Source organism: Salvelinus fontinalis, chromosome 20, assembly GCF_029448725.1.
Source record: "Salvelinus fontinalis isolate EN_2023a chromosome 20, ASM2944872v1, whole genome shotgun sequence".
In the NCBI taxonomy this organism is placed as follows: domain Eukaryota; kingdom Metazoa; phylum Chordata; class Actinopteri; order Salmoniformes; family Salmonidae; genus Salvelinus; species Salvelinus fontinalis.
Window position 1 is genome coordinate 20,600,057 of NC_074684.1, and position 22,769 is coordinate 20,622,825.

The 22,769-nt window shown below is 41.5% G+C and overlaps 2 protein-coding genes across 2 annotated transcripts; both read left to right on the top strand.

The window, feature by feature from the left end:
* The first annotated feature begins 167 nt into the window (after positions 1-167).
* On the top strand, positions 168-2,882 carry LOC129817929 (nephrocan-like). Its single transcript, XM_055873526.1, has 3 exons — positions 168-754; positions 991-1,892; positions 2,216-2,882. The coding sequence occupies exons 1-3, from the start codon at positions 554-556 to the stop codon at positions 2,622-2,624; spliced, it is 1,512 nt and encodes a 503-aa protein (XP_055729501.1). The 5' UTR covers positions 168-553; the 3' UTR covers positions 2,625-2,882.
* Positions 2,883-6,393: 3,511 nt separating this feature from the next.
* On the top strand, positions 6,394-21,382 carry nus1 (NUS1 dehydrodolichyl diphosphate synthase subunit). Its single transcript, XM_055872796.1, has 5 exons — positions 6,394-6,949; positions 8,395-8,529; positions 13,602-13,754; positions 14,723-14,822; positions 16,831-21,382. Exons 1-5 carry the CDS (start codon positions 6,583-6,585, stop codon positions 16,919-16,921), a joined length of 846 nt encoding a protein of 281 aa, XP_055728771.1. The 5' UTR covers positions 6,394-6,582; the 3' UTR covers positions 16,922-21,382.
* The last annotated feature ends 1,387 nt before the right edge of the window (positions 21,383-22,769 follow it).

Sequence of the window (22,769 nt, forward strand, 5' to 3'; positions counted from 1 at the left end):
TTATTTAATGTTCATGAGAGAGAAATATACATTCCCTGGGTGGCACTACAGAAGGCAATCATTCAGTTAAAAGACAAGTGGTCGTTGTTCATTAATCTGTATTAAATGTTACTAATAATATATGCCATTTAGCCAATGCTTTTATCCAAAGCGACTTAGCCACACGTGCATGCAGTAATCAGGGTTAAGGTAGTTCATCTAACATATCTTAAAACATAACATGCAAATATATGGCAACTCCTTCAAGACAGTGGCAGACAGAGTATTCAAATAGACAGAGGAGGAAATAGTTTTGTTTAACTGAATGGGTTGTAAATGGTTTATCAGCAAGTTTCTCACGTCCGCAAACAGAAGGGCTATCTATTACTGTTTGTGTCAGTTCCTTGTCGGTGTCAAATGTTGTTTTTTAACCAAGATAAACATCTCTGCCATTGTTCCAAATGAAACAGAGCACCTACTCTCTCCCACATAATCCTTGCTGAGGTATTTAAACCCCAGAGCAAGAGGGAGTGCTGTTCTTTTTTACTGAGATGCCCAACTAGGCTGGGTGTTCATGATGCGGTTTCTCATGATCTTGCTGGCAAGTATTACATTGCATACTCTTGTGTGCATCTGTAGCAATGTTTGTCCAAAGAAGTGTGTGTGTGATAGTGCAAAGTCAGTGCAGTGTTTCAGGTTGCAGTCTTTTCCCACTGGAATCACTAAAGATGTGAGGAAACTAAACCTGGGATACAACCACATCAAGCAACTAAAGGTAAGAGTGGAATTGCTAATTTGATAATAACCATCGAGAATCAGTGACATTGGTAACAATAGATTCACTATCAAACCATTTTCCGACCTTTCATTTTAGTAATCTTGTAATTAATCCTTAGAAATCAGTTTGATTTAAACACACTGAGGGATGATTTACTTCTGATTAATAGCATATTGTTTGTATAATGGTGCACATTAGTTCATATCTTCTCCTGATATGTTTGTCTTTTCCAGGGTAGAGACATATCTGGCCTGACAGAGCTGGAGGAAGTGATCATTTCATCCTGTGGAGTGGAGGTGGTGGAGGCCAATGCTCTCAGGGCTCAGGGGCTACTAAGAAGCCTGGATCTACAGAAGAATAAACTGCATCAGATCCCCCGTGGTCTCCCACCCAGCCTGGAGACCCTCAACGTGGGCCACAACAGGATCACAGGCCTCCAGGAGTCTGTCTTTGAGGGGCTGAAGAAACTACGTCTGCTTGATCTTCAGAATAACCAGATCACCAACCTGCGTTCCAACACCCTCTCCACCCTGGAGAAGTTGGAGTGCCTTTACCTGGATGGAAATCAAATTGAGACAGTGCAAGGTGCTCTGAGACTCCCCCAACTGAATCTGTTGAGCTTGGGGAACAACAAGATCCCCTGTTTTCCCTCATCCTTTTTCACACCACTACAGTCCTTGACGACACTGCGTTTACCAGGGAACCTCCTATCAAGAGTCCCACTCGATCTCCCTCACGCCCTGTCCTACCTGAACTTGGACAGGAACCAAATACGAGCACTGAGAAACCGCGAGATGGGCCAACTCCGCAACCTCACGTCTCTGTCTGCGTCCTACAATAGGTTGGTTTCTGTGGACGGTGGCCTTCGCTTGCCCAACCTCACAGTGCTGGAACTGCCAGGAAACCACCTGAGGGTGCTGCCCAGTAGACTGAGCCCCAAACTGGAAAGACTGGACTGCAGACAGAACTCCATCCAGGAAGTCACCTTCCAGCACCTGTCTGGAATGAAACAGCTGAAGCATCTCTTCCTAGAGAATAACACAATCTGGAACTTTGAAGCTAATGCTCTGAGGAACAGCGTTCACATAACCAACCTGGCTCTGGAACAGAACCTCCTCTCCTCTATTCCAGACGGGTATGTATTTAATCCCTTGATATGGTGCTTTATTAGCATGTTGTAGACTAACATTTGGAATCATATTTATAAATTCATGAAATACATTATAGATGTGTTGTACATTCAATTGAGTATTACTCATTTGTACAATAATCTTTGTACAATACATCGGTAGAATAGTGGCCTAACCATATTGTAGGTCTTTGGTTAAACATATTTGAGTATAAAACCACAAGATGATAGATAAACACATCTTAACTGTAGATCCATGTGACTCCTTTGGCCTTTTGGTAAGAGCAGACACAACTGTGCACTGTTCTGTTAACATGTCTCTCTGGCAGGCTTCCAGAGAGTCTGATCCGCCTGGACTTGAAAGGGAACCGCATCGAGGCCGTCCAGGAGCAGGAGCTGAGATCCCTGAAGCGCCTGCAGGTGTTGAACTTGAGGAGAAACAAGCTGACCTCCCTCCCCCAGATCACCCTGGACCTGCTTCCCCGGCTGAGGACCGTCTACCTAGACGGGAACCCCTGGAACTGCAGCTGTGAGCTCCTGGGGGTCAAGAGGACCCTGCTGGCCAGGAGGGTGGAGATCCCTAAAGAGCTGTGTAACGAGCATGTGAGTGCGCCGGGGGACAGCTGGAGAGCGTACCTGATGGCCCAGGACAGATGTGAGGAGTACTTCATGGAAACCGCACCTGAGGACCAAGTGGAGCAGACAGACACTGAGGAGTATTATGACTATGATTCGTAGATGGAGAAAATAAATGTAGCGGGGGAATTTCATGTTTAGCTGAACATACTGGGTATTTTGAATGTTTTAACATTTTACTGTAGTTTGGCAATTAATACTAAGGAAGTTACCTTTAGCTGTGTAGTCTATAGAAAAACATTGAACTACTGTATTAACAAACAGCCATTGCAATATACATTGGTAAATAGGTTGATGTAGAATATACCTTAAATACCTAATGTATAATAACATAATAATAAATAAACAAGTATATCATTACAGTTTTCATTTACTTGGTACAAACAGATGCAAATTATCTGCTATAGGATAAGCCACGTAATTACTTTTGTGTGTGTTTGTTTTGTTCTGAATTTAGTGGCATCTTAGTTGATACTGTAAACAAGTGTTATGCACACTTTACAAAAACAATAGACAAATAAATAAATACTAGCTACAGATAACTAATGACTTGCACTTCTAGGGTGCTTGACCTGCACGGTTTCCACTAGTTACCACAGCCACAAAGTCAAAATGGTCTATATCGTAAAAATGTATAAAATCTAAAATGTGCTTTTAGATCTTAATTTGAAGTTAAGGTTACGGGTAAGGTCTATACATATTTACCTCTATCACTACAGTATAGTATCCCTGCACACTGGACATTTGGTATTGGGAACTGACCCTGTTTAAAGCTTCTTACCATCTCGTATTCTTCTTATTTCTTATTTGTATTACACGTGTATTTTTGTTCTACCTTATTTTTTAGTACTACATTGATATTGATCACTATATTGCTGAGTTTATTGTTCTGTATTGCTGAATTTTATTCATCACATACACATGGTTAGCAGATGTTAATGCGAGTGTAGCAAAATGCTTGTGCTTCTAGTTCCGACCGTGCAGTAATATCTAACAAGTAATCTAACAATTTCACAACAACTACCTTATACACACACAAGTGTAAAGGAATGAATAAGAATATGTACATATAAATATATGGATGAGCGATGGCTGAACAGCATAGACAAGATGCAGTAGATGGTATAGAGTACAGTATATACATATGAGATGAGTAATGTAGGGTATGCTAACATTATATAAAGTGGCATTGTTTAAAGTGACTAGTGATACATTCATTACATCCAATTTTTTATTATTAAAGTGGCTAGAGATTTGAGTCAGTATGTTGGCAGCAGCCACTCAATGTTGGTGATGGCTGTTTAACAGTCTGATGGCCTTGAGATAGAAGCTGTTTTTCAGTCTCTCGGTCCCAGCTTTGATGCACCTGTACTGACCTCGCGTTCTGGATGATTGCGGGGTGAACAGGCAGTGGCTCGGGTGGTTGTTGTCCTTGATGATCTTTTTGGCCTTCCTGTGACATCGGGTGGTGTAGGTGTCCTGGAGGGCAGGTAGTTAGCCGCCGGTGATGCGTTGTGCAGACCTCACTACCCTCTGGAGAGCCTTACAGTTGTGGACGGAGCAGTTGCCGTACCAGGTGGTGATACAGCCCGACAGGATGCTCTCGATTGTGCATCTGTAAAAGTTGTGTGAGTGTTTTTGGTGACAAGCCAAATTTCTTCAGCCTCCTGAGGTTGAAGATTCTTCACCACGATGTCTGTGTGGGTGGACCATTTCAGTTTGTCCGTGATGTGTACGCCGAGGAACTTAAAACTTTCCACCTCCCCCATTACTGTCCCGTCGATTTGGATAGGGAGGTGCTCTCTCTGCTGTTCCTGAAGTAGTTGAAATGGCAAGGTTTGTGACTTTGTGGCTGTGGTAACTAATGACGACCTGCCTGCACTTTACCTCTGGGTTCTGTCGTCACTAGTTACTACAGCCATAAAGTAATAAACCCCACATATTTCTACGATTTATCTTAAAAATGGGATTTTAAACCTAACCCTAACCTTAAGCCTAACTTTAACCACACTGCTAGTCTTATTCCTAACTCTAACCTTAAATTAAACACAAACAGCAAATGTTTTGTTTTCATGTTTGTTAATAATGAATGTTTACAATATAGCCAAATGTGAAATTGTGGATGTGGTAACTAGTGGACACCTCTAGGTTCTGACAAAAAGAACAACCAGAGTATCTCGGCATGCGTTTGAGGGGACGGGCGGACGGGAAGTGGGAAGATGGCGGAAGTGGATGCTGAGTTCGAATCCAGTAGCGTGTCAAGCAAATTTGGTGAAGACGAATGTTCTGAATGGACAACAGTAGTATCAAAAACTGGAACAAAAATGACATTTTCTAAAATTGCAGTGGATAATACGTGTGTGAATGATAATGAATCTCTTCTTATTGGGATACGTTTGTTGAGTAAGGATGCATATGTGGCAAACCCATTTGAGGTGTCGAAGATTGTGAAGCATGGGCTTGGAAAAGTGGAGTGGTCTTATTAATTGTATTTCTGAAGAACAGGGGAAGATTGCAGTGGGCCTCAAGAGAATCCGGACAACAGAAGTGTTGTGTTTTGAATTTGAGTAGAGCACCCGTCAAAGGAGTCATCTCAGGGGCGACAAAGATCATTCCTGGTGTGGTTGGTGCCCTGCGTCTGACCCACTGGGTGAATGGGGGAAAATGAAGAAAGTCTGTCGGTCCTGTTGTTTTTTTATAAAGAGCAAATACCTATGCATGTGAAGCTTGGTTATGTAAGATAGGCTGTAAGAGCTTTCGTCTCCAAACCACTGCAGTGTTAGAATTGTAAAGGATTTGGCCATGTTTCAAGTGTGTGCAGACAAAACAGTATACTGAAATAAATGTGTGTAGAAGGATGACAGTGTTGCAATTGTGGTGGGGATCATGATCCTGAGTTACTGGAGTGCCCTTTAAGGGTGAAGGAGATTGAGGTGGCAAAAGCTAGAGCGGTCAATCAAATCTCCTATGCAGAGGCGATTAAAATCATTGAGTGACTAGTGATGCTAGTGAATATATGGTAGTGGATACACCACAGCCCGTAGTAAATGTTTGCTGCCAGACAAAAGATACCGTGTGTTAAAAATGTGGATTTTGTTGTGTTCATTAACACATTTATAAACTGTAGAGCACAAGTCTCAAAGAAGTCTATGAAACTGGACATTATTGTGGCTGCAGCAGAAAAGTTTTGGGGATTTAAGGATTTTACATCTGAAGACTTGCAAGGGCTACTGGCGCCAGAAGACCCACCCTACCAGATTCGCCTTGAGCCTGTGTAGGTGTAACAGATTTAGCTTCCGTCCCTCTCCTCGCCCCGAAACAGGGACCCTCTGCACACATCAACAACTGCCTCCCACAAAACATCATTACCTATCGCTCCATAAAAGCCGCTGCCCTTACAGAGCAAGGGAAACAACTACTTCAAGGTCTCAGAGCGAGTGACGTCATTGATTGAAACGCTATAAGCCGCACCCGGCTACCTAACTAGCTATTTCACACCGATTACATAGGGATCAGATCTGTTTAATTTTTTTAACAGAAAGGTTGTTTGATTTATTGTATTTTTTTTGTAATTTGTTCAGGTTTTTTGGAGGGAATCCTGTTTCCATCCCGCATAATAGGTGGCGGGATGCACATTAATTTGTGTAATCGTTAATATACTGTAACGTAACTGGGTTTATAAGCGCGGATATCGACTCTGCCGCTTGAGGATGCTTTTGCAGCACAGTCGATAGCGCGCTGGACTTCGGGCTAGAAGGTCGAGGGATAGAGACCTGCTCCCTTGCCTGTTTCATTACATAGAAGAAAAAAACAACCCTACGTAGATCTCGCGTGATTTCATATTTGCTGAATCGTCCAATCAGTGAGCTACGTGTATCCTTCGGGTTCAGAGGGTAAAGGTTGGATGAAGATGGCAGCCGTGTAAACTGAGGCGTTGGCAGTACGCTAAATGGCTCACAGGAGGAGATTAGTCTGTATCCATATCTAGACTTGAAATGCAGAGCTCGGTAGATACCTGATAATTATTCAATTTCGAGATTTTGTCGAGGAGGGCGGCATAATGGCAATAGTGTACGAGTTCGTGTGGCAGGTTCTGCATGTTCTTCTTCACATTCATAGAACGCTTATCACTTGGTTCCGACTCCGTCTTCGGAATTGGAATGGGCAACTGTGGTCACGAGCCTTAACGGCGCTTATTGTGCCGATAGCTCTCTCGTTTCCTAACCAAAAAAATATTGTCCCAGCACCCGGTAAACGCGTTGGTCGTCGGTATCGCTGGGGGGCGGATGGGAAATCTCTGGAGAAGCTGCCTGACCATATCGGCTTATTGATAGCGGAAGAGGAGCCACGGTACACAGATATAGCCAACCTTGTGGTGTGGTGCATGGCAGTCGGCATTTCTTATGTCAGTGTGTACGATAATTACGGTAAGATTATTTCATTTCTTCGTTATTTTATTTATAATAATTGACACCAGGAAGTGTTGCTAAATACCGCACCACCAGACAGTCACGTGCGCTGCAGTGCAGACCCTTGCCAGCCAGCCAGCCATATTTTGATTTGTTTGTAATCAGCGATTGTTGAACTTTCCTATTCATGGTACGTTGTTAGTTGCCTTGGATAACTGTTACCTAGCTATCTATTATCAATTCTGATAGTCAAATAGCTTTACCCAGCCTTCTTCCATAATTTGTGCTATATCTGCTTAGGCCTCAGGTGCCTAATGCTATTATAAACAGGTTAGCCACGTAATTACAGCAGTACAATTGAATGTTTTGTAATTACCAGTAAAAAAACGTGTCGTCATACTGTTGTATATGGTCTGATCTACAACGGTTGTCGGCCAATCAGCATTCAGGTCTCCAACCACCCAGTTTATAAATGGTCTTTGGGCCCTGCCCTCGTTCCCAAATGGCATGTCTTGTCATTAGAGAAACCGCTGGAGTGTAATAGTTTATTTTCTATCAACTCTAACAATGTTGTATAGCTAGATTATAGAATATGATTTCAACTGGTGGAGTCCCGACTCTCAATAGGCTTTCAAGATTTGCCCTGTGGCTTTTTCACCTATTCTCTGAGCCTAGAGGGAATTGGCTTAACTGAAGGTTATACACACACAGTATTTATGTTCTTGCTTCCCGAGTGGCACAGCGGTTTAAGGCACTGCATCTCAGTGCAAGAGGTGTCACTACAGTCCCTGGTTCGAATCCAGTCTCAATCACATCCGGCTGTGATTGGGAGTCCCATAGGGCGGCGCTCAATTGGCCCAGCGTCGTCCGGGTTTGGCCGGGGTAGGTCGTCATGGTAAATAAGAATTTGTTCTTAACTGACTTGCTTAGTTAAATAAAAATAATATGTACCACAGACACAAAATATTGTTTATGCCTTCTTGAGTGGTGTGGTTCCTCAATGTCTGCTGACTTGTGTCATCAGTCTCTCACAGCCAAATCTGGCATATGATGCATTATTCCCCCCTAATTATGAGACTTCTTATAATATTTTGTTAATTTTAGGTATCAGTTTTGAAAGGTTGCAAATCTCCTTGTTTTTTCGTCTTTCGGTTAAGTTCGGATGTGCCCAATGTTCCTAACCCCCAGTGAGAGGTTGAAACTCCCCCCAACAGATAACATATCCATTTTGGTTGGTCATGGCTAGAAGGGATCCAGCTTTTGTGAAATTAATGTCAAAAGTAGATTTTATTTTATTTATTTTAGCTAGCCCTTTCCCTAACCTTAACCTAATTATCCTAACCTGCTATGTTATTTCTCCTAAACTGCTGCATAAGTTCTCCTAACCTGCTACAAAAAATAAAATCTGACATTAATTTGACTAAAGATGGATCCCTTCTAGCCATGACCCTTTTGGTTCCCAGGTGTCTTCAGGAGGAACAACTCAAGGCTGATGGATGAGATCCTGAAGCAGCAGCAGGAGCTCCTAGATCTAGAAGGCTCCAAGCAGCTCTCTGTGGAGTTCCTTAACAATGGCACTGACAAACAGGACCAACAAGGTGAGACACTTGAACACTGAACAGCAGGGGCTGTATGCATCTCAGACTAGGATTGTATGTGTGTAATTATTGATTTTTTTGTGGAGTGCCGCTTTAGACCAGCACTCCACAAAAAAATCAATAATTACACACATACAATCCTAGTCTATGGAAGCTGGCATAATGCTAATCGCGAACTAAATGCCAAACGTTAACTCTAATACAGGTTGCTACCAGTGGTGGTGTAGATCAGAATGTTTGTTCAAGGGAATGTTCTGAATCAACTGAGCAGATCTTCCTTTATCAGGAGATGTGCTTCAAATGTAAGTAGGATTCATATAGGCCTTATATAAGCTATATCCATCAATTTAATAATCTATTTTTCTGGTGCACTTAAATTTTATGTGGTGCTCCTAACTTTTCAAAATTAGGAGCACCAGTGCTACCAATAAAACAAATTAATTTAGAGCTCCAAGTGCCAGAGCAAAAACTAAAATGTGCACCCCTTTCGGTCCCCGGGACCAGGATTAAGAAACACTGCACTAAACTGATCTTAAATCAGCACCCCTACACCTACTCGACGCTTGATACATACGGCCTCTCAACATCTGGAACAATGGGACATGCCCTGTGGTTTCTCTGCTATTCTCCGTCCTTACTACTGTAGTATGCCATAATCAGGTTAAACCAGAAGAATTAGACGGACTACAACCAAGAAGAGAAGAGGCATTCAGAGTTCTGCCATGTGTAGTATGAATAATCAATTCAATTCTATTGGATACTAAATAATATATGAAACCCTTTAGGGCAATTTAGATTGCAAGGCAATCTGGAGTAATATTCACAATTCATCATCACTTATGGAATGAAGTTTGAAACGGATTATGAATATTATTCCAATACACCAGGCTTGAAAGCATGATTGCATCATCATCTGTGGCATTTGTTTATTGAAGAGCATGTGCACTGCAGCCAGCCTGTATTGACTGATTAAGATCTATTCTATTGTGTAGTCTTACTGGCCGTCTGCGGTTGGCAACTACACCATTATCCCCTGAGCAAGTCAATCTGTTATGACACACGGTCTCACACACACACAGACCATATAGAGTAGTAAAGGAACACAACCCAGAATAATTCTCTTCAAGGAATTATTGTTTTTCCCTTTCATAGAACCTATAATTTACTTGTATAACTTACAAATTATAGGATCTCTATGTTCTCTTGTTATTCATTTGTTTTGTAACCTATAAATGTAATATTAATATGGAACGCCGTTTGGGTCTTTGCGTGTCAAGAAAGATACACATCAAATTACACTTTAACGCATCAAATAAGCTTGTTGACCAATCAGGATCTGAATATGACTGCACTGTCGCGTAATAATGTAGCACATTCATACATTTTTTACATAGTTATGACACATTGATTACACTGTCACTCGTATTTCATATGTCACAACGATTCACCCGTTACGTATCGTATGATGCTGGTAAAGTTGTCTCGCGCACCTTCTGCTGCCATACGTGCGCAGACACACTTCCCCAAGCGCTGGACAGTGCTGGTCATAAAAAAAGCTAGCTAGCTGATGGATGCAAACAATGTTCTTTCCCAAAAACATAACAAAATGACAATCTGTTTCAGTAGCTATTGTTAGCTAGCTAACTATCTAGGCTAGGTGTCATCTAAAATACCCATAATATATAAGACAGTTCTTACATGCTGACCAGACCGCTCGCGCATGTTGATTTTTGTCCATCCACTCCAGATGCGATCAAGACACGCAGGTTGAAATATCAAAACGAACTCTGAAAAGGCTATATTAATTTGGAGACATGTCAAAAAGCATTAAACATTTATGGCAATTGCTGTTGCTAGCTAATTTGTACTGGGATAAAAACATTGAGTTGTTATTATACCTGAAATGCACAAGGTCCTCTACTCCAACAATTAAACTCCAACAATTAATCCACAGATCAAAGGGTAAACCGAGTTCGTTTCTAGTAATCTCTCCTCCTTCAGGCTTCTTCTTCTTTGGACTTTATACGTTGTGGTGGCATATTTCTGCTTTACCAAATGAGGAGAGTTACAAACTACACACCAGTCAGAGTTATAGTTAAACTACATCTTTAATAATAAGCTTTGCAATAGCATTTGACTTTCAACAATTCACTATTTCTAATGAACCGTTGAGAAGAGACTACAGAAAATTACAAGGATCTTTTATAGCCAAGATACACCACTCTCAACTTACATGACGAATCACAGATCTTAGGAACTGTTCACAAATAAATACTTTTTCTTGAGAAAGGACTATCCCATAGCCAGATAACATTCGCTATTAATTATCGTTGAGTTTGGTCCCTCAGACGAGGTTCTAATCTCGTTGCTGTTACTTCAAAAACACCAACTCATCCAATGGCATATATCAATTATTGACTCTAGATACTCCCATCTCAAGTAAACCCCCTCTTGACCCCACTCCTGGACAAGCTCACTGAGGGGAGCGAGCCTCTAGGTCATACACTATCCCAGAATAAGTGTAAGATCAGAGAGGACATACAATGTTTCCAGACACTGCCATACACCTCCCCCCAATGGGAAAAGGAGGGAGTGACTGGCACACAGACATTGTGGAGACAAGTAATTGGTTCCCCATTAATCACGCCATCCCTTCACATGGTTTAAAAATAGGTAAAGACACATTCACATATGAAGACAATGTTCTGTTCTGTCCTCTTCCCTTTCTGATATTCTGCATGGCACCAGGGACATGTGAAAGACAAGCCTGACCTCTCCCCTCTCTGGGCCCCAAGTGACTGAGCCCTAGCTGAGGGAAAAGTGCAACTGCCAACATTATAGTCCAAAAGGATACATTCTAATGACAAGTATCTCACATAAGCATATTATGCAAATAAAACATCTTAATTATCTATGTTACCCAACTAATTCCGATTCATCTGCCACAACGTCGGTTGCCAACCAACTTTAAGGTGCATTACCACTACCGACTGGATTGTGGACCTCAGTTCATCCTTCATTCACCCACATGGGTATATGCTCCTAAAAACCAATGAGGAGATGGGAAAGGCAGGACTTACAGCTCATCAAACGTCACAAATGGAACCAAGTTCTATTTTAGCACCTGGCTACGCAGACAGCATTGTGGATTTAATGATTGAATAACATGTATGTGTAAATGTATTTTGCGCCGCGTGCAGTGAGGTCAGCATGTTATTTGATTAACGGTGGTCGGACCCGCCAATGTGAAGCTAGACACACAATAAGGATTAGCCACAATAGTGGAATTTTGTGGTTTGCCTTCAAAATAAGTCTGTAATTGACAGTGATGCAAATGAATACAAATAGTGGAATTGTGCCATAATTTAATAAATCATGCTAAACAAGATTGAAATGTTATATAAATTTAACAAAGGCAATTTGTTAATTTGACAAAAATATGTTTAAATCACACTGGATGTATTAGACTTTAAAATCAAATCAAATTTTATTGGTCACATAGACACGGTTAGGAGATGTTTATTGCGAGTGCTTGTGCTTCTAGTTCCAACCGTGCAGCAATATCTAATAAGTAATATCTAACAATTCCACAACAAATACCTAATACACACATCTAAGTAAAGGGATAGAATAAGAATAAATAGAATATATAAATATATGGATGTGCAATGTCAGTGCGTATAGGCTAAGATGCAATAGATCTTATAGATCTTATAGAATACAGTATATACATATTAGATGAGTAATGCAAGATATGTAAACATTATTAAAGTGGCATTATTAAAGTGACTAGTGTTCCATTTATTAAAGTGGGCAATGATTTCAAGTCTGTATATAGGCAACGGCCTCTCTGTGCTAGTGATGATTGTTTAACAGTCTGATGGCCTTGAGATAGAAGCTGTTTTTCAGTCTCTCGGTCCCAGCTTTGATGCACCTGTTCTGACCTCACCTTCTGGATACTACCGGGGTGAACAGGCAGTGGCTCGAGTGGTTGTTGTCCTTGATAATCTTTTTTGCCTTCCTGTGACATCGGGTGCTGTAGGTGTCCTGGAGGGCAGGTAGTTTGCATTGGGGGCATACTTATTTCACTATACAGCCTTACCTATGGATTGTGGATCAATGACATGGGTTATCAGTCTAATCAGTGACAACCACAGAACACAACTGTGAAGAGTTTACACAAATATTATCGCCGTAGCTCTTATCAGGGACTTTGAGGGAAATCACCTGCCCAGTCAGCTTATTGTGCATACTGACAATCATATTGCACTGTACAGTCTTACCTATGGTTTGTGGATCAATGACATGGGTCATCAGTCTACTCAGTGACACCCAGAGAACATTTGCGTTGTAGCTCTTATTGCGGGAATCTGAATTGAGCTACATTTATTGTGTCAGTCATCCTACTATGTGTATTGAACACGCTTCCAGAGGAAAAACAATACAACGTGGCTTTTTTGGGGTCTAACTCTGAGGAGGGCGTTGTGGGGGAACCACTTGTGTGTACTGAGTAGACTGCTAAAGCTAGCTAGCTACTGCAGAAGTTGCTAATAAAATCTGTATCAAAGATATTCGCAAGCATTTTTGATCCTGCTCGTTTGATCCTGATCTTATTTCAAATGCTCACACAAACGTTTTCCTATTCGGTTGAACACATAATGCCTTATTAGCCACGCGGTGTTGTGAACACATCGTTCGTGGCCGGTGTGTGCTTGTTTGCAGACTTATTTTTTGTACAGCAATTGACATTGCTACTGATCGTAGTGGTGGAGCGTGGCTTGCTCGTGCAAATTCAGCACACAACTTTCTATCATATAATTGTTTTATTTGACATGTCAAATAGTGTTATTTGACGTGTATAGTTTTTGACACCCAAATACCCAAACAGCATTCCATATATTAAAGCGTAACAGCAGGATTGTAAAGCAGGCATTCCCACCCACTAACCTTCAGTCAAACAGACACCTGACATGTTTACCATTGATTGTTATGATTAGTGTGTGTGTGCGTGCCTGAGTACCGGTATGTGTGTTTGTGGGGCGCATTATGACTCTATTCCTCTGTTTCCACAGTGCTGTCGTGTCAGTCTGTGTTGAAGGTGCTGTCTCCAGAAGACGGCAAGCTGAGGATCGTGCAGGCAGCACAGCAGCTGTGTAGAGCTGTGGAGCAGAGGGAAAAGACATCCAAAGACATCAATGTCACTATGTTGGACTCCCTACTCAGAGGTGAGGAGGCCCCAAGATCAGCAGGAGGACATGCCATTGGTTCTTACTGGTCTTTAGTGTATTGTTATTCGTTGACTGGGACAACACCTTTATTTAATTGCTTAATCGTCAAGATAAAGCCCATAGACATTCTATTGATCATAACAGTATTAATCATAGACTGTAAATCATCTGATATTAATCTGTGCTGCACTATTACAAGCTGGAGTACAGTCAGTGAAGCTTAGCTCACCAGCTCTTCTTTGGCATGATGTTCAGAGTAGGAATTTCACTCTATTTGAAGCTCAGGAAGGATGGAGGACAGAAATTGGGTAAAGGTCAAGGAGCCCCCTGTTAGAGCAGCTCCAACAGTGTTTGATCAAAAGATGTAGAAGATGAAGCACTCTGAGCCAGAGCTCCTCTCTCAATGTGGGTTTTTTGACCTGAGCCCTTTGCCCGCCCCGGCTCTGCCCATCGTTAGCCCCTGGCTAAGACTGATCACCCTCACTAGCTGTAAATCACATCACCATTACTTTAGTGGAACACATCCGTTTGCACTCACAAATCAAAACTCTTGTAGAAGGTGATGGATGAGACCGAAGGCAGAAATGTGAACAAACTGATGAGAAAGATGGTCTCCAGATAGAATATAAACTACAGAGGATAGCAGAGTTCACTTCAGTGCAGTTGAGTCGAATCCAATCACATCCAGTGTAGTGTACAGTGAAGTTATTGTGTGTTTACTTCTCTGGGCCAGTGAGTGCAGCTGTTCCTCAGCAGTCAGTGTCTATGGGGCTTGGCAAGCTGCTGCTGTAGTGCTTTAACACCCTCCTCTCAAAAAAGAAAAGGCATTTCAGATGGTTATTTCTTAATCTTTTCCACAGTCCTTATGCAAACCAACCTCTGAAATGCTCGAAACGGTGCACTCTGAAATTTCCAGTGATTGGTTGTTCCATTGATCTCTCTCCATGCTGTCTCTGTATGTGCAGAGTCGAAGAGTACACCAGATCCAGACCTGGTTCTGAAGTTCGGCCCAGTAGAAAGCACCCTGGGATTCCTGCCCTGGCACATCAGACTGACAGAGTTCATGTGAGTATTGTACGGTGTCTGTCTGTGTGCACACGTTCGATAAGGCTGCCTCACTCGTGTAGAAGACTGCTGGGATAGCCGCTGCTCTAAAGAGCTGGACACGAATAACAATGAGGTTCCTTTCTTATTCCTCATAACCACTCTGTGTGTGTGTGTGTGTGACAGAGAGGGAGAGTTTGTGTGCATGCCTTTGCTTTGCCTCCTGAGTAGAATTGATATGGGCCTGTTGTGCTTATCTGTGGAGATTAACTGGTAAACCTGCCTGCTGCCTAATTTGTCTCCTGTCTTGACAGATTGACAAGGCTTTTTAAAACACTGCTGTGAATCCAGTATAAATAGCAGTGCTGTTTTAATGGAAACGGAGGGGAAATTATGCAGTTCAGCCTTCATAAGATGCGACTTGACAGATTATGATGCATCACTAAAAATTGCAGAAATCCTATTTCTAGACATAGCTATGTTTCCTTTTTTATTTTATTTTTACCTTTATTTAACTAGGCAAGTCAGTTAAGAACAAATTCTTATTTTCAATGACGGCCTAGGAACAGTGGGTTAACTGCCTGTTCAGGGGCAGAACGACAGATTTGTACCTTGTCAGCTCGGGGATTTGAACTTGCAACCTTTCGGTTACTAGTCCAACGCCCTAACCACTAGGCTACCCTTTAACTGGTCCAGTGATAAAAAAAAATAATAATAATTAAATCATAGAAAATCGACAATTGCATGCTAGGCTACATTTCCATTTAACTATCTTGTGTTGATAAAGATAGCTGGATGTGATGGCATCACTTCGGAAGAAAACGAGTGTTGAATAAAAATGTAGTGGTTGAATGTGTTTCCTATGTCGGCAAATTGGGTATTAATAAGTTGGTGACAGCCTGTATGCCCTCCCACCTATCTGTTTGACGTATCAGGTAGGCCTATAGCCTGCGAAAGCCAGCATGTAGGCTATAGAATGCAATAATTGACTAATATTTGCCTAATATTTACTGGACATTGCTTTTGTCGAGTAAACCTGGGTCAATGGAAACCTGACTATAAATGTATCGTTATTTGGCAGACATGAAGTTGTCAGACTGGCCCACATTATTGAATGTGGGTCTTTACAAAGCAACATTAATTTTTCCCAGAAATACTTTATTTGCAACATGAGAGAAGACACTTCTTTGTATCTGTCACATTATGGCATTTGTGAGCACACAGGCTCCATTTTGAAGTTGTCAATTTTCTTCTACTATTTCCATTTTTTACATGTTTAATTCTTTTTGTAACCTTTATTTAGCTAGGCAAGTAAGAACAAATTCTTATTTACAATGACAGCCTAGGAACAGTGAGTTAACGGTCTTGTTCAGGGGCAGAACGATCGATTTTTACCTTGTCAGCTCGGGGATTTGATCTAGCAACCTTTCGGTTACTGGCCCAACGCTCTAACCACTAGGCTTCCTACCGCCCAAAAAGTTGGTTAACAAACTGAAAGGGTGCGTGCTGCCACCTACAGTTATGTAATGTTTGCTCACAAGTTTAAATCATTAGCTGATCCCTTCTGATGACCTGGATGGAATTATGTGAACCTTCCTTAACCTATAGGAAGTCCCACCCAGTTGAGGACTTTCACTATTTTGAAGTAGTCAATGGCCCTGCCCATGCTTAATAAACAGGCTTTTGGGTACTAGAGTCCTATCATTGTCAGGGATTTGCAAGGACATTTTGGGCCTTGACCTCCATCAAACACTAGATGGCCATATAGTGCTGTAACTGCTTTAGACATTAACTCAAGCAGCAGCTTTCGGGAATCACAGGAGATTTTTTACATAATTGTATTTGGAGTACGCCTTTTAACTAATGTAACATGGTAACATTTCTGTTCATCACTTATTGCTTGGTATCTATTTTACCAACATTATTTTATATTCATAGATTTTACTCTACTGCCCATAGCTACTGCCATCTGAGGTAGGCTAGAAGTGTCTCTGTAGTTTCTCTCTAAAATCCTCCCTCTCTCCTGCAGCTCCTTACCCTCCCATGTAGACGTCACCTATGAGGACTTATTCAGCGCCTTGCAGCGCTACGCCTCCTGTGAGCAGCGGCTGGGGAAGTGAGTGATTGGCCCCGCCCCTCCAGAGGAAGGGGAACGACAAGGGTGTGGGGTACGGGTCCGCCCTAGCCCCTCTTCCTCCCGGGTCTCTATGTTTGCAGTACAGGCACGAGAGAACAAGCAACCAGCCAGACAGCGTACTGCCGCATCACATTGAATCTCACCTCCACCCCCGCTCACTCGGACTCACTGCTCCTCCGCAACGTGAAAGGGTCACCAGGCTGCCTCTGTGAGGCATGCTGGGTAGTACGGACCCTGACAAGGTAATGGCACGCACTGAACATCAGCGGGCTTGGAAGAGATCGGCCAATGCCCCTGCGTCAGCTGTATTAACGAGGAACCAACATTACCTGGAGGACATTGTTAACCGTATGGTGTAAATCTAGTGTTGCTTTGCTTCTCTCTCGCTCTCTCTCTGTTTGCTGTAGATCCTGCTGTGCCCCTGAGGTATGAATGAGGATAATGGATAAAGCTTTCTGCTGCTCTGGAAGGGAGTGATGTGTTGGGAGGAATGTGCCAGGCAGAATGTTTAATGCCAAACAACAACATTGCTCTTCAGGTCTCTCCATCTCTGTAAAGGACTGCATGGGGGACCTTGGGGTTTTTCTGGAAATATACTTTATATAAGTGTGCTTCAAATGTAGCGCTTGATCAATATGGTACGGGAGGATGTGGAACGAGAGCTCTGTGATACGGGACTATACTCTGCATGTTAAGGATGTCTACATGGTTGTGCTGTGTCTTCATTCAGAGTTACTATTGGTGGACTGTGTGTGTGTCTGCTTTTGTACATGTGTGAAACTCAGCCAGCAAGTTACACTAAACCTACACAAAATCCAATCTTTGCAATCAATCAGGATGAAAAATAAAGCAGTTGTATACAATTTCCCCCATGACCAACACTATTTTATTTGGTGTTGAATTACTAGGTTTTCACTCCGTTGTCCATAACATTAAGATTTTTGCATGTGGAAGCCCCTTAATCCTCAATGCTGCTGTCTGTTGTTGTTAATCCATGTGAATATTGACTAACATTTGTATTAAAGTGTTTTGCTATTTCTTTCATCTCATGAACTTGTTTAAAACCCAGATTCAGTATTTTATTTTCCTTTCTCTCTGGTTAGATGGCATACAGGAGTATTTACACTGTAGGGATATCCTAGATAGAGGACTAGTGCCCAAATGCCAATTTTAGCATGGGCAGTGCCATTGAGGACTTCAACCATTTTTGAAGTAGTCAACTGGATGGGACTTCCTATTGGTTAAGGAAGGATCACGTGATACCATCTTGGACTTCGGGAGGGATCAGCCAATGAATTATACTAGTAAGCAAACATTCCATAACTGCAGGTGGCAGTAAATCGCCAACCTGGGCTTTATGCCTTTTCAAACAACACTCCAGGTGGCCGTATGCATTTACACCATAATGCTAACTGATTACCTGTGGGACTGAAACTCCCAATTCCTCACTAGCCAGTGGTTGGGTTGTCATAGGAAGGTTAATCAATAAATGTTACTGAAAACCCCATATATGCAGTACACCTATATGCTTTGTTTGGGTTGGATTCCCTCAGCATCTTCTAAAGGTAGACTGAACAGCTGATAATGTCTTCATAATCTTCCTGCGAGCTAAATTGAACCGATGTAAAAGGTTGATTTGTAGAGTTGTGTTGTCGGATCTTGTTCTCTGCATGTCCCCTCACATGTAATGTGTTCTATGGTAAGGTGAACAAGTGTTTTACTCCCTGTAATGTATGCACCGAAAGGCCTGCTGGATTTAACCTCAAATGATCAACTATTGAATAATGGACTGAGAGTGAAGCTGTAGTAACCTTGGATGTGTTAGATATTAATTGAATGTTTTATTTGCACTGACACCGGTGGTTTGCCGTTCTCTGATCATTGCGTCCCAACCCATATAACCAAGTATGTGTTTCACCATCTGAAAGCTGTGTGCCTAGGGAGAGGCACTCGGATGCAGGATTCTAGTCATTCTGAAGTGATATGCAGCAGTCATTCAAATGCATGGTGGACTGCACCATCATTCAAAGGGAAAGCATCTTTAAACGCTTCATTTTAAATACTAATGTGTGTTGTGTTTTCGATACAGGCAGGCTTACACACCTGCAGCTGAGAGCAGCTCAAACCACTGTACTTCTACTCTCTGATGCAGCACTTTACATAAGTCTTAACATCCCCCTCAAATGGAAGAGGGTTAGGTGTAGTGTTTTCAGATGAGGCAGATTTGCTTTAAATCCATCCTTAATGTCAGTCTTTTAGACCAAGTGAAGGCATATGGGCTGCAGAAATGGAGAACTACATGAAATTACGTTGGGCGATGTCAACCTTTGTCCTTGCGCGATTATGTACCCATACAACATTGTGATATACGACGCTATCGTCCCCCTATTGGCCAACCCTAAACATTTTAATAAATGTTGAAAACGGCAGTCATTGAGAACGAAGTGAAATTGCGTTATGTTCATAACGCATCCTTGCAAGGGAGAGGATTTTCCTCTAGTAAGCTTAGGAATTTTTTAACACTGAAATGTTGGTGTCTCATTTATCCAAAATGCCATATTTACTTCTCTAACAACCCTAGTGATGCCTTTAGGAGATCAGATTTGACCCAGTGTAACATGAGAAAAGGTGACAGGCTGAGCTTCTTTCTCTCTCTCTCAATACAATAAATTGGTTATTTTGTAGAGGTTTATTGTCTTAAAAGATTCCTCCTATCCATGAGAATTTAGCTGTAAAAAAAATTGTCTTAAAGTGATGTCCCCGAACATTTCTATAATTTCAGTAGTTTTGAAAGTGGTACTAGCTCACGAGCCAAAATGGGTGCCCATTTTTTGTTCACTACTTCATCCAATTGTGTACTACGTCATCCATTTAGTACGATATGTTAAGTCATGCAAACATTATTTGTTTTTGTGCTAAAGATCTCGGACTGCATCTTTAAGTAGGATATCAGTCAGATATGAAGGACGCATTGGGAGTAAAATTATTGACATTGACCCAAAAGTATTCCCCTATGTGCTGTGCTGTCATGGCCTCTTAAGCTGAGGGGATGAAAAGAGAAGTCAAACTGAATATATTCTCATACCCATTCTAGAACCAACCAGTAGTTGTGTGTGCTAGATTCAGGCTCATTTCTGTTTTTATGCAATAGCATTGTGGGGCCACTGAACCACAGGAGGTTGGTGGCACATTAATTGGGGAGGACGGGCTCGTGGTAATGGCTGGAGCGGAATAGGTGGAATGCTATCAAATGCATCAAACAGGTGCTTTCCATGTGCTTGATGCCATTCTATTTGCTCCATTCCAGCCATTATTTTGAGCCGCCCTCCCCTCAGCAGCCTCTGCTCTACAACAGAAAGTCTTATATGAGATATTAACATAGTTTTTACAGCTGATGTAGATCGACTAAAGCATATTTTAATTACTACTTCCTTTCAGTTGACTGTTCTCCCTGCTGATTGATCAACAAGGGGATGCCAGAAAGCACTGTCAGTTTCCAGTATGCTAGCTAAAAGCAGCTAATTATAAATAGGGCTGTGAGTGCATTAATTAACAATTATGAACATGTGACCTTGTAGGAGGGTTGTACTTAATTTGTGAATGTTTATTTTAATCTTGTTCAGTCTGGTGGGGAAATAAACACATGCACAGACATGGGCTTCTAGTTGTTAACAGTGCCAACGCCACTGTGAACTGGGGTAGGGCCTGGTAGGGGTTTGGGAAGCCCTGATGTAAACTGTTACAAACTATGGAAGAGTAATGTTTTGATTTTCATCCTGCTTGTGTTATGCTTTTAAAATGTGTTACTTTTCTCTCAAATTATGTCAAAAGCCCAAAACCAGCATTCCAGACTCTTTTAAGGGTTCAAATTAGCAATTGTAGTGTATGCTATTCACTGGTCAGAAAATAAGTAATTACTGGTCTCTGCAAATTCTGTGACAGTGGTCATCAGCATAATGTCAAGTGGAGAGTCTGGGTGAAAAATACCTGTCAAGCCCCTTTGTTCAGTGGTGTGTCCCAGTCAATCATAAGTTTGCCTTTTTTCTCTTCTTTATTATTTGAATTATATTTATTTATATATACACTACCGTTGAAACGTTTCGGGTCACTTAGAAATGTCCTTGTTTTTTAAAGAAAAACTAAAAAAAATTGTCCATTAAAATAACATCAAATTGATCAGAAATACAGTGTAGACATTGTTAATGTTGTAAATGACTATTGTACCTGGAAATGCTGATTTTTTTATGGAATTCGCATTGTGAATAATGTTTCCTGTGTAGCGCTGAAGTAACCATGGCAACCATGTTGTTCATCTGTGTATGATTGTAAATAATATGTCAAACATTTCTTATTGATTTAGAAAAAGGATATAGAATCCAATTACATGTGTACCTATTTTAAATGAATTGAAATGGAAAACTGGTTATAAACTGCTAATTTATGATGTAGGATCCTGCTGTCTTTTTTGTTCACTTCTGTAGTTTCATCCTTTCAAGATAAATGACTCAATACTTAAAGGCAGCATTAATAGACCTTGGTCTACTACTACAATAAACAGCACTCCTTGTCTTTATCAGTAATAACCTGTGGCAGTCCCCCATTTTGACTTGATTCAGTGTTAACAGTAAAACTGCAGTGAATATCCATTTGGTTTAAGTTGAGAAATATCACAGTATGTTGGTACTATGAATAGTATCAGATCAATCTATGGAAAGAGCAAAGCCCAACCCCAGTGTTGGTAAATCTACATTAATTATTCACAGCATATTGATTCAGAATAATATCTTGGTGGATTAGTCCAAGGCTAAATCATAATTTCAGGTCCCTTTATATATACACAAGCCCAGTCAGGACACATTAGGGAAGACATAAATACATCCAAGGACTATTAGGTTTTATTAAGACCTGCTAGTGGCCTCTGTTTTATTCATTTGAATGATTTAGCCTACTATATTTAGTGCCTACACAGTTGGGTCGTTATTTCTTTGCCTTCACAGGACGTCTGTCATGCTCCACTAACACATCAGATAAGATGAATACCCCCTGATGGATCACTACACAGGGTTTGAAATTGGAAATAGGGTTTGGCTACTGATAGCCTTTCAGACAGCATCACAATTATATGGCAGTGACTGATTCCTCTGTGTGCTTATTCCTCTAATAATGCATCTCAGCTTACGAAATCGACAACGACAACAAAAACAGATCCTGCTAACTGCCACACTGGCTGATTTGTTACTGTTTTATTAATGCCTAGTTATCATGAATAATCTATGAGTACCTTGAGGGCTGCCTCGAGGAATGCTAAAGAAAGACTGGCGCTTGAAAAGATTGTACTGAATATGAACAGACAAAGCCGCATAGTACCACATCAACACGTTGAAAGAAATGATCAGTCCTTGAACATGCACAATGCTGCACGTGTGGAGAGTTCGTGCAACAAAATAACCATAGACGTGGACTGGGAAGGGACCAGCTACTGTATCTCTGAGGATTCCTTCCTGTATTGAAAGTGACCCTTGAGTGGAGTAAACACACAGAGACCAGAGAGAGTGTGTGTGCCTGTGCGTCTTTGGTGCATGACAATGTTTCGCAGCGCCTTTTCAACCTCCAGCGGATGGATGATTAGTGCTGTCTGGGAACATGTAATTGTTGGAAGCAGCCATTCCAAACATGTACCAACAGACGTAAATGAACCACATATGAATGACTACATAATAATAATGTAATATGTAGCCTAATTAAAGTGTGTGTTAGCAGATAATATCTAGAGTGTTCTAACTGGCATCGGTCCGTTACACAAACAGTTGGATGGATTTATTAGCTCCACA